General features: G+C 40.5%; 1 protein-coding gene across 1 annotated transcript in view; it reads left to right on the top strand.

The window, feature by feature from the left end:
* The window catches only part of VEGFC (vascular endothelial growth factor C), a 108,801-nt gene that overhangs the window by 64,725 nt on the left and 31,952 nt on the right, over positions 1-12,124 (top strand). The window contains exons 2-3 of the mRNA XM_042982899.1: positions 7,971-8,184; positions 9,627-9,817. Coding sequence (XP_042838833.1) covers positions 7,971-8,184; positions 9,627-9,817 — 405 coding nt within the window. The remainder of the gene's footprint in view (positions 1-7,970; positions 8,185-9,626; positions 9,818-12,124) is intronic.

The following is a 12,124-nucleotide window of genomic DNA, read 5'->3' as shown; positions in this document are numbered from 1 at the left end:
AAAGCAATCTTGAGAAATAACAAACCTGGAGGTATCACAATCCCAGGCTTCAAGATGTACCACAGAGCTATAGTAACCTAATCAAAACAGTGCAGTACTGGCACAAAAATAGACCCATAGACCAATGGAACAGAATAGAGAATCCAGAAATAAACCCACAGTTATATGGTCAATTCATTTATGACAAAGTAGGCAAAAATATGCAATGGAGAAAAAGTCTCTTCAAAAAGTGGTGTTGGGAAAACTGAAGAGCTACCTGCAAAAGAATGAAATTGGACCCCTTTCTTATGCCATATACAAAAACAAATTCAAAATGGATTAGAGATTTAAGCGTAAGACCTAAAACCGTCAAACTCCAAAAAGAAAACCTAGGCAGTAATCTCTTGGACGTCAGCCATAGCCACATATTTATGGATACGTCTCCTCAGGCAAGGGAAACAAAAGCAAAAAGGGAACTATTGGAACTACACCAAAATAAAGATTTTGCACAGCAAAAGAAATCATCAACAAAATGAAAATGCAACTTTCTGAGTGGGAGAAGATAGTTGCAAATGATATATTTGATAAGGGATTAATATCCAATATATATGAACACCTTATACAACTCAATACCATAAAAAATCAATCTGATTAATAAAATGGAAAGAGGACCTGAATAGACATTTTTCTAAAGACATACAAATGGCCAACAGACACATGAAAAGGTGCTCGACATCACTAGTCATCAAAGAAATGCAAATTAAAACCACAATGACATACTACTCGTACCAGTCAGGATTGCTAGTATCAAAAAGACAAATAACAACTGTTGGTGAGGATGTGGAGAAACAGGAACCCTCGTGGGCTGTTGGTGGGAATGTAAATGTGTACAACCACTGTGGAAAACATTATGGAGGTTCCTCAAATAATGAGAAATGCCATACGATCCAGTAATTCTAGGACTTTACCCAAGAATATGAAAACACTAATTTCAAAAGATACATGTACTCCTGTGTTTATTACAGCATTATTTACAACAGCCAAGAGGGGCGCCTGGGTGTCTCAGCTGGTTAAGTGTCCAACTTTGGCCCAAGTCATGATCTCACAGTTTGTGGGTTTGAGTCCTGCGTCGGACTCTGTGCTGATAGCTCAGAGCCTGGAGCCTGCTTCAGATTCTGTATCTCCCTCTCTCTCTGCCCCACCCCCTCTTATGCCCTGTCTCTGTGTCTCTCTCAGAAATAAGTAAACATTTTTAAAAAATATTACAATAGCCAAGGTAAGGAAGTAACCCAAGTGTCCATCAAAAGATGAGTGGATAGGGGCACCTGGGTGGCTCAGTCGGTTGAGCGTCCGACTTCGGCTCAGGTCACGATCTCACGGTCCGTGAGTTCGAGCCCCGCGTCGGGCTCTGGGCTGATGGCTCAGAGCCTGGAGCCTGCTTCTGATTCTGTGTCTCCCTCTCTCTCTGCTCCTCCCCCATTCATGCTCTGTCTCTCTCTGTCTCAAAAATAAATAAACGTTAAAAAAAAAAAAAAAAAAAAAAAAGATGAGTGGATAAAGATGTGATGTGTGGAGGTACACACACTTAACGGAGTATTCCTTAGCCATAAAAAAGAATGAGAACTTTCCATTTGCAATAACATGGATGGACCGAGAGGGTATTATGCTGAGTGCAGTAAGTCAGACAGAGAAAGACAAATACCATATGATTTCACTTATATGGAAATGTGGGACCTAAAAAACAAAACAAGCACTCTTAAATACAGAGAACAAACTGGTAGTTGCCAGAGGGGAGGTGGGTGTGGGGATGGTTGAAACAGATAAAGATTAAGGGATACAAACTTTCAGTTATAAAATAAATAAGTCATGGAGATTGAAACAACACATGGGAATATAGTCAGTAATACTGTGATAACATTATCTGGTGACAGATGGTGACTACACTTACTGTGGTGACCAATGAGTAATGGAAAGAACTGTTGAATCACTATGTTGCACTCCTGAAACTAATATAACATTGTATGTTAATTATATTGCAATTTAAAAAAAAAAGTTTTTAGTTTTTAAAAAATATTTATTTATTTTGAGAGAGAGAGAGAGTACAAGCAGGGTAGGGGCAGAGAGAGAGGGAGAGAGAGAATCCCAAGCAGGCTGCGCAATGCCAACACAGAGCCGGGGGCTCAATCCTATAAACAAAGAGATCATGACCTGAGCCCATATCAAGAGTCGGACGCTTAACCAACTGAGCCACCCAGGCTCCTCCCCCCCCCCCAAAAAAAAGAAAGCTTTGAGGGGCGCCTGGGTGGTTCAGTTGGTTAAGCATCTGACTTCATCTCAGGTCATGATCTCGCGGCTTGTGAGTTTGAGCCCCACGTTGGGCTCAGTGTTGACAGCTCAGAGCCTGGAGCCTGCTTCAGATTCTGTCTCCCTATCTCTCTGCTCCTCCCCTGTTCACTCTCTCCCTCTCTCAAAAATTAAGAAACATAGGAAGGAAGGAAGGAAGGAAGGAAGGAAGGAAGGAAGGAAGGAAGGAAGGAAAGAAAGAAAGAAAGAAAGAAAGAAAGAAAGAAAGAAAGAAAGAAAGAAAGAAAGAAAAAGAAAGAAAGAAAAAGAAAGAAAGCTTTGAGAAAGAACTTGACTTTTACTTGACTTCTACTTGAAAGATTTGAATGCATCCCAGGTTCAGAACTCATTCTAGGTTACTGGGCCCCCTTCTAATTCATTGAAAGTAGAATATGAAGATACCATGGTGAGCTGGTATTATCTAATCTTAATATTTGGGTCTTCTCTGGATTCACTCAGTAGCCCTGTCACTTAGCTGACGATGCTGAATTCCTAGGTTGCTGCTTATTTAGAACAAAGATGGAGAAGACAGAGGAAAAGAAATATCATCCCAGAACTGGTACAATACTGAGAGTTATAGTCCAAAACTGAGTAAAAATTTCAATTTATCTAAAAAACAGTTTCTGTACTGTTTCATCTCTAATGATATTATAATGACAAGTAATTCCACCCTTAACTGTAAGATTTGATCCTTCTATATCAAATGTCTGTTTGGATCATCATAAAAATTCTGTGAAGAAGGTATCATCATTCCCATTTTACAGAGCAAAGGGAGACTCAAATGAAATCTAATGATACTCCATTAAGTAAGGTCTTTAGCCAGGGTGGAAATCTGGATAGCTTCTTTTTCTTACACAGATACAATGACTGAAGTCTAATGGGAATAAGTCAATTAATTGCTCAGTATCAAGCTATTTTTATACCATTTTGTCTGTCATAGCTTCTGCTTTTGGCAGTGGTTGCTATACATTAGGTAATATTTGAAAGGCACGCTCTGTGGAGACAAAAGAGTAAAGCCAATGAAGGCTGAACTAACTGCTGATACTGTGCCCTGCCAGTACACTTAAAGATGATTATTTTTATTTTCTTTATTATTGTTATTATTGTTTTAAAAAATTAAGTTTATTTATTTATTTTGAAAGAGAGAGAAAGCGCAAGTGGGGGAGAAGCAGAGAGAAAGGGAGAGAGAAAGAATCCCAAGTAGGCTGTGAACTGTTAGAGCAGAGCCCAACACGGGGCTCAAACCCACCAACAGCAAGATCATGACCTGAGTCAAAGTCAGATGGTTAAGTGACTGAGCTGCCCAGAGGCTCCTATTATTTTTTTTTTAAAGAAAGAGAGTACAAGCAGGGGAGGGCAGAGAGAGGGAGGGAGACCATATTAAGCAGGCTCCATGGCGCCTGACCCAGGGCACCATATCTCATGACCATGGGATCATGCATGACCTGAGCCAAAATCAAGAGTCAGACGCTTAACCGACTGAACCACCCAGATGCCCCAAGATGATTACTTTTTTTTTTAATTTTTTTTAATGTTTATTTATTTCTGAGACAGAGAGAGACAGAACATGAGTAGGGGAGGGGCAGAAAGAGAGGGAGACACAGAATCAGAAGCAGGCTCCAGGCTCTGAGCTGTCAGCACAGAGCCCGACGCGGGGCTTGAACTCACCGCGAGATCATGACTCGGGCTGAAGTCGGACGCTTAACTGACTGAGCCACCCAGGCGCCCCAAGATGATTACTTTTAAATTTTCATTCTGCTAGTAAAAGTTATATATGTACATTTTTTTTTAAATTTAAAGTACGTAAATATATGAAGAAGGACATAATACCTTACATCCTGTAATTTGGATAGGATATGTATAGATAGATGGAAAGATAGATCTATTTTTGCTGCATTTTTTACTCTTGTCTATAAACACACACGTATGCATACTATCTCTACATAAATTTGGTTTTATAAACAAGACTGTACTACAGGTATAAACAATGTGCGTACTGTGTATAAACTGTATACTGTACTTCTTCATAAAGTATTTATGAACCTCTTTACATGTCTCAGTTATGTATCATTTTATAATGTCATTTTATTACATTTCTGTGCTAATTTCTGTTTGTGCTATATGTTATTTAATATACCCTTTTATTATTATCTGTATAGATTATTTTTCACATTCATAATGATAGACAGCCCCATGATGAAGTTGTACATACATCTGGCATAATTATATTCTCACTTCTGTCGGTCGGAAATTTTAATTCCAAAGTGAATGTGCCGTATAAAATGAAGGTATTTTTTAAATCCTTTCAATTTGAAATAACACATTTGCCTTAAATAGCTGTACAAATTTATACTCCCACCAGGATTGAAAAAAACTATAGCTTCCTGCTTTTTACCATCACCAAAAACAAATTAATATGTTCTTAGTGAATATTCCATTTAAGATCTTTGCCCATTTTTCTACTGAAGTACCTGTTTACTTTTTTGTCATTATCATGTTCACGTGATATTTTAAGAATACTAGTCCTTCTCCATCTGTCCTGTATATTGCAAATAGTTTTTCTACTTTACTGTCTTTTATTTAGTTTACAGTATTTGCTACCATACAGATAGTTTACATTTTATTTTTACATTCACCTTCAGAAAGGCCTTTTTTCAGCCTAAGAGCTTAAATATAACTTTCATTTTCTAGTCCTTTGTTGTGGTTCGGTTTTAGGTTCTTTTCTCAATTTTTTTTATATTGCATTTTTTCTATTTGGAATGCTATGCTTATATTTTTCCCCTATTTGTCTACTGAGTGACAGTGTTTTCTGTCATAGATACAAGTATTGTTATTTTCCCTTCTTTTTATTTATCTTGAGAGTGAAAGAAAGCGCAGGCAGGGGAGAGGCAGAGAGAGAGAGAGGAGAGTGACAATCCCAAGCAGGCTCCACACTCCCAGTGCAGAGCCCGACACGGGGCTCGAACTCCCAAGCCAGGAGATCATGACCTGAGCTGAAATCAGGAATCGGACGCTTAACTGAATGAGCCACCCAGGCACCCCTGTTATTTTCCCTTCTTAATTTGAAGTACAAATTAAAACTTAAAATAATAACTTAATTGGAAGTCCCTCCTTGCCACTATCTTTTATCTTAATGGCCTGGGGTGCACATTTCATTGTGGCGTGTAACACTGGAGTGTGGTCCCACAGCCCTTCCTGGCAGAGTGCACACTCATGCCTGTGCCTGTGAGATTCATGTGATCAGCTGAGGTCACATCCTGACTTTATTTCTGGCCGAATTATGGAGAAAAGAATCCCGGGGACCCACCAGTCACACAGACCCGTGCTGCTTCTGTTGGTTCAAGGGCTATTCAAGCAAGCAGAGGCAGCCAGAAACCCATCCATAGCATTTCACTTCTGGTAGCAATGACCCTACATTGGCCCATGTACTTCTGCAAACTTTCCTTCCAGTTGCAATCCTTTTCCATTACGACACATTTTGAGTCTTGAATGCCGTGTCATGTGTGAGATTTTCTTGAGACAAATATTTCATTAAGAGTTGAGAGACTGTGTGAGGATATGTGGTCACTTTCGCTTAAGCTGGGATCTGTCCATCCCCACCCGCCATGTTGCCAATGGAATTACTCTGGGTATAGCTGCCTGGCATGTCAGCAATCACCCTACATATTCCAGAAGGTAATGGATTAATATCGGTATTTTTAAAACAAAGACCTAAAGACATTAAGTGATATGCCCCAATTACACAATTAATGAAGAAAGGGAAAATCCTGAAATTCATAGCCAATTTTATTATCTAAAAGAAAGGAACACATTTCATAATCTACTGCCTAGGAGGCTCTATAATGATAAAAGGAAATCATGTTAGATGCCGTTTCTCAAAACACAGTACAAATAGCACCTACATCAGAATAACTTTGATTATTCAAAGTAATGGTGAAAAGACTTTCAATTAAATAGTATTTTGATTTTTCAAAGCAAATATTTCAATTTTGTACATCAGAAATTAGAAAGGAGAAACCTGTAACCTGCTAGAATGTGGACTGTTGACCTCCATCTGAGACAGGCGGGGCAGTTCCTGCATTGAACAGCTCTCCGGCTGACCCCTGTGCACGCCCCACTTGAAGAACCAATGTCCGAAGTGTTTACTTCCATATTTAGACCTCCATATTTATGAAAGCATAAACTAAACTTCTGATGTTGTAGTTCACTTTGTATACAAAGTTAAATAATGCCCCATTTTCCCCAAATTTCAAAGTATGATTTAGAAAACTGTTGTTTTTCATAGCTATGGTAAATACCTGAATATAATTGTTTTCAGTTTATTTATTTATTTTGTGAGAGAGAGAGATTGTGTGTGCGAGAGAGAGGGGGGCAGAGAGAGAATCCCAAGCAGGCTCCACATCACCAGCCTGCACAGATCCCAGTGCAGGGCTCAAAACCACAAACTGTGAGATTATGACCTGAACCCAAATAGGACACTTAACCAGCTGAGCCACTCAGATGCCCCAGTAACTACCTGAATATAACTTGGAAAGTTCAACTTAATTGGATACACTAATGTAGACAATCACGTATAAGCAGAATTCACCTTCTCTGGATTGTTTCATGTCTTTTTCGTGGCAAAATAAATCTTCAGTGTCAACATTTTTGGGAATACTTGGAGGTTCTACCAAAATACATACCTAAATGTGATACTTTTGTTGAAATCCCTTTCTTCATGGGATTATTTATTCTAAAGTAACTTCTGTAAAATTAGATTCCTAATTCCAAGCATCCTGCTTAATTATATTATATTGATGCTGGTAATTAAAAGTGAAGCAAAGGATTACAGCGGACTACGGTTTATATGTGCTGAAGGCTAATACGAGCTTGAATAAATTTTCCAACTAAAGTTTGCCAATTAGGTAAAACTGTATATCGAACAGGCTACTTTAGAAATTGTTTTTAAAATTATGTCTCACAAAATTTTTGTCTTAAGACCCAAATATATATTTTCCAAATTTGGTTGTGGTACTTAATTTCATTTTTAATTGTGGTATTGATTCAAATTAAAATATGAATATAATTTTACCAAGAAAAGTTAAAACTCAGGGATAATTGATAATATATTTTTTAAATTTTTTAAATTTATTTTGAGAGAGTGAGGAGGGGGGAGGGGAAGTGGGGAGAGAGAGAATCCAAAGCAGCCTCTGTGCTGTCAGCGCAGAGCCCAACATGAGGCTGGATCCCACGAACCATGAGATCGTGACCTGAGCTGAAACCAAGAGTCAGACACTTAACTGACTGAGCCACCCAGGCGCCCTGATTTTTTTAAATTTTTTTTAATGTTTATTGATTTTTGAGAGAGAGAGAGAGAGAGTGTGTGAGCAGGGGCAGGTCAGTAACAGAGACAGAGGGAGAGACAGAACTCGAAGTGGGCTCCAGGCTCTGAGCTGTCAGCACAGAGCCCGACACAGGGCTCGAACTCACCAACTGTGAGATCATGACCTGAGCTGAAGTCGGACCCTTAACCAACCCAGGCGCCCCAGGCACCCTGAGTTTTAATAAGGATCTGGCATACGTAACACTAAACCTACAGGTTTTTTGCGTGCATTATTTCCAAATCCCCTAATCTGAGAAATGACCGATCTTGCGTGTTTCTTTGATAGGCATATGCCGGCAAAGAGCTGGAGGAGCGACTGCGGTCCGTGTCCAGTGTCGATGAACTCATGACCGTACTCTACCCAGAATATTGGAAAATGTACAAGTGTCAGTTAAGGAAAGGCGGCTGGCAACATAATAAAGAACAGCCCAACATCAATGCAAGAACAGAAGACACTGTAAAATTTGCTGCAGCACATTATAATGCGGAGATCTTGAAAAGTAAGCATGGGAAGAAAAATATTTGATAAGCTTCAGTCAGCCCAGTGAAAGCTGCTAGTCTGTTTTCTTTCTTTTTAATTTCAGTGTTTGTACCACTAAAGCCCTTTAGGGCTGAAAGCAGACAACAGAAATAAAGGTTTTCAAAATATAGCGTTTTATGACTTCACTGTGAGTGGTTAAGAGGATTTCTCGAAATATAAAGAATAGAAATGTGGATGCATATCAACACGTTTTGTTTTTTTTTCAATTGAGGTGATATCCCAATGCAAAATTTTCAAAAGGTGAAGATATATTTTACACACTCTGCAAGCATTTAAGCATTCTATGTCTTACAAAATAATTGCACAGAAATTCTTTGATTTGGATTCAGAAATGCTGAATTTCTAAATCACCCCAAATCATCTTTCCAATGACTTCTTCTTGCCTTGTTTCTTGATAGCTGGACTCTGGGAAAGCTACTAAAAGATCTAGCAGAAAGAGTCACAAAAAATTACGATGCCGGGTAAAGTGGCATGGTATAAATTGGTGGGCTACTTTTAAAAAAATAAGTCCCTTCGGTTGTTAGATATGAATCGCTCTCAAGGTTTGAGATTGCAATTTATTCCCAAAACAAACACACACAGCATGGCTTCACGGTTGAGTAACCAATAGCTTCCACGCTTTTTTTCTAAAAATTTTACTTGAGGGCAAATAGGGGAAAAATAAGCTAAAACATGTAAGAAGTACGTCACCTATAATGCAGCAGTTAAAAGGTCAGCAGTGCTATGGCCAACCCACTAACCCACTGTAAACAGAATTCCAAGAGAGAGTATCAAAGGAACAGAAAAATTAGACTTTCCCGAAAGCACTTAGTTCAGGATCCAGGCCCCACTTGATGGAAAATACCCCTGCGTTTCAAGCAGCCACGGCCATGACATTACCCAAAGCTGCCAAGCAGCCTGCCTGAAAACCATCTCTGAACGCAGTCCAAACCCATAGCCATTTTCTCATTTATATCTCAGTTTAAAAAGAAAAATTAAGTCACGTTCATATTTGCTCGGAGACCACAAAAATAGTCCATGCTATAGCCGAAGAACGTGACTTCCTCTCCGCGGGTCCTGCAAATGATTAAATTTTCATCTTCTTAAGCAAAGAAAACCGAGCACAAGTGCTGTAGAAAATCGGTGTCGTTTCAAGAAAGCATAATCCTAATTTTAGCTTGTTACACGGCTGGAGAGATCCGTGTGTCAAGGAAAATATCCGTAGGCGCCCCGTGAAATATCGTATCATATTCCAGGTCACGGGGGCAGCTTAGGATCCCGTCGACTCCTTTTATATTTTTGTAACGTTACATCTCGCGCTTAAATCTGGAACTCTGAAATGGAAAGCCGCTGGCGACTGCCAGAGGCTTCTGGCCCTCGCTGGCTTCGTTGTGACTCACGGCCTTCCCTGTGACCCGGCAGGTATTGACAGCGAGTGGAGGAAGACTCAGTGCCTGCCGCGTGAGGTGTGTATAGATGTGGGGAAGGAGTTCGGAGCGGCAACAAACACCTTCTTTAAACCCCCGTGTGTGTCCGCCTACAGATGTGGAGGCTGCTGCAACAGTGAGGGCCAGCAGTGCATGAACACCAGCACCAGCTACCTCAGCAAGACGGTAGGTGGGTGGGTGCCGGGGCTCTGCCCTCCAGAGCCGCCGACGTTCTCGCTGGGAATGAAGTTCATTTCTCAGGGCCCCGCGGTTTGGATGGTACAATCTCACAGAGAAAGTAACTGATGCTTGAGGAACCCTGTTCGTGGTAGCGGTATCCGAGAATAAACACACGTACGAGTGCGTGTCTGAGAGAGGGAGACCCAGCTACTTTCCTTGGGCAATAAAACGACTGTCAGGTGCGTAAGTCTTCTGATGACAGAGACACAGCACGAATTACACGTTCAAGATACATGCTGAAATGCGGGTGGGTGTTCTGTGCAACAGGCGTAATACTGAGACGAGCCAGCACCCTGAGCTGAATTGTGTTCGTCTAGGAAGCAAAGGAAATGGTCTGCCGCTCAGTCTCATGGATTCTGAGTTACCTGTGAGGTCCCATCACACGAGACGGGAGGCTTCGAACAAACAGCCCAGAAACGTATCTTAAGGTTGGGTGCTGGGATCTTGGGAGCGGATGCGCTCACCTGCACCGCGGGTCGGCCGTGGAGGAGGCGGCTGGCCGTCAGAGGGCACGTCTGGGCGCTGGTGGTGGCCACGGGGTGTTGTCTGAAGGGGTGTGAGCCACTGGCCTCTGCACAGAGATGTCTGGAGAAGCCCGGGGCCTGGGCCGGGCCGAGGCAGACTCCCCGAACGACAAAACCGTGTTTGCCTAAAAGGCTTTTCTGATCCATTTTGGGAGGTGGAATAACACAGGCAGCCTGGCTACATCCAGAACTGTACTTTGACTTGTTTTTTTCAGTTTTATTTATTTATTTTTGAGAGGGAGACAGAGAGAGTGAGTGGGGGAGGGGCAGAGAGAGAGGGAGAGAGAGAGAATCCCCGGCAGGCTCTGCTCTGTCGAGCGCGGAGCCCGACTCGGGGCTCGAACTCACACACCGTGAGATCATGACCTGAGTCGAAACTAAGAGTCGGGCTCTTAACCGACTGAGCCACCCAGGCACCCCAAGAACTGTACTCTGACTTTTAAAGTGAAAAATAACTTCAAAAACGGGATGCTCGGTGTGATTTGTACAGTGTGGAATGATAACAGGGTCACGCTTTTAGTCAGATAATGTCTCTACTTGGAACCCGTGTAAGAGAGGCTTCTTCTCGTATAGACCTTGCTGCTCAGAAGTTTGGATCGCACTAATAAAATCTCTTATTTTGATAGAACTAAGTGGAAATGAAAGTTAAATTGCCTTTTTGAAAAAAAAAAAAAACAATCGTATTTCTTTTTATTGCTCATACACCTGCTGAAGGAACCAGCTGTTTCAGATACTAAGACTTGCAGGAGGAAACAAAAATTATCAAACTGTATTTTCTATTCAGTTTACCTCTGCCTAAACTCTAAAGACTAAAAACAAAAATGAAAAGGTGATGCATTGGGGCCTGGCGTCCTCCCTGTTATCATAATTAAGCACAGCCAGAAGGACTTCATTTATTCTTGATGAAGCAGCATACTCCTAAATATAGTCACGTATTTAGAAACTTAATCAGTAGAATGTTTGTTTGTGGGCCTAACATAGCATAACATTCCAGTGCTTGATAAAATTCTGATATTTGAATGGAATAACACATCATCGTGTGTTTGAGCACAGCACCTCTTTTTCCTCATTCCCCTCCTTCATCAAACAGTGATTAGAAATTTGGTAGCTGAGAACCGTACATTTACCGTATACTGTTCGGAATAAAATGCTACTGATTTCACAGGTTTTACTGGATAATAGGGCTTTAGCTCATCATAACCCTGAAGTATAACAGGATTTTAGAAATCCTTTTATAGGTGTTGGCACTAAACACCTTTTTTCAAAAATATCGAACTACTTATTCTAGTGGGATAGTCTCTAAAACATAACACTCATTTTTAAAGAGATGTTAAAATTAAAAATGTTGCTGGCTTTCATATTTTAGCTGAAGCCCATAAAAGGATTTTTGGCCTTCTGTGTTGTCACAGTTAGAGAAAATACACGAGGGTGATTTGGGAAATTACCTTTTTGGAATGCCTTTAATAGAATATATTTGTAAATATTTCTATTAAGCAATATGATATCTACCCTAGATTATATTATTATTGTGGGGTTTGACTTAAGGCAAATAGCAATTTGGTTGACCTTCAAAAAGTCCAGATAAACCAGTTGCATTTTCCAAAGACCAAAGGGCTAGATCTCGTTTAAAAATGGGATGGCATGGAAGAGGCTCAAAAAATAGATTTTGAAGATTTCATGGAATAAAATGTTACCTACTAAGAGCTCATTATTTGTCATTTCAAAAGTG

Source organism: Panthera tigris, chromosome B1, assembly GCF_018350195.1.
Source record: "Panthera tigris isolate Pti1 chromosome B1, P.tigris_Pti1_mat1.1, whole genome shotgun sequence".
NCBI classification, from domain to species: domain Eukaryota; kingdom Metazoa; phylum Chordata; class Mammalia; order Carnivora; family Felidae; genus Panthera; species Panthera tigris.
The sequence above is the reverse complement of the archived record's forward strand: the minus strand, read 5'-3'. Positions and strand labels throughout refer to the sequence as shown.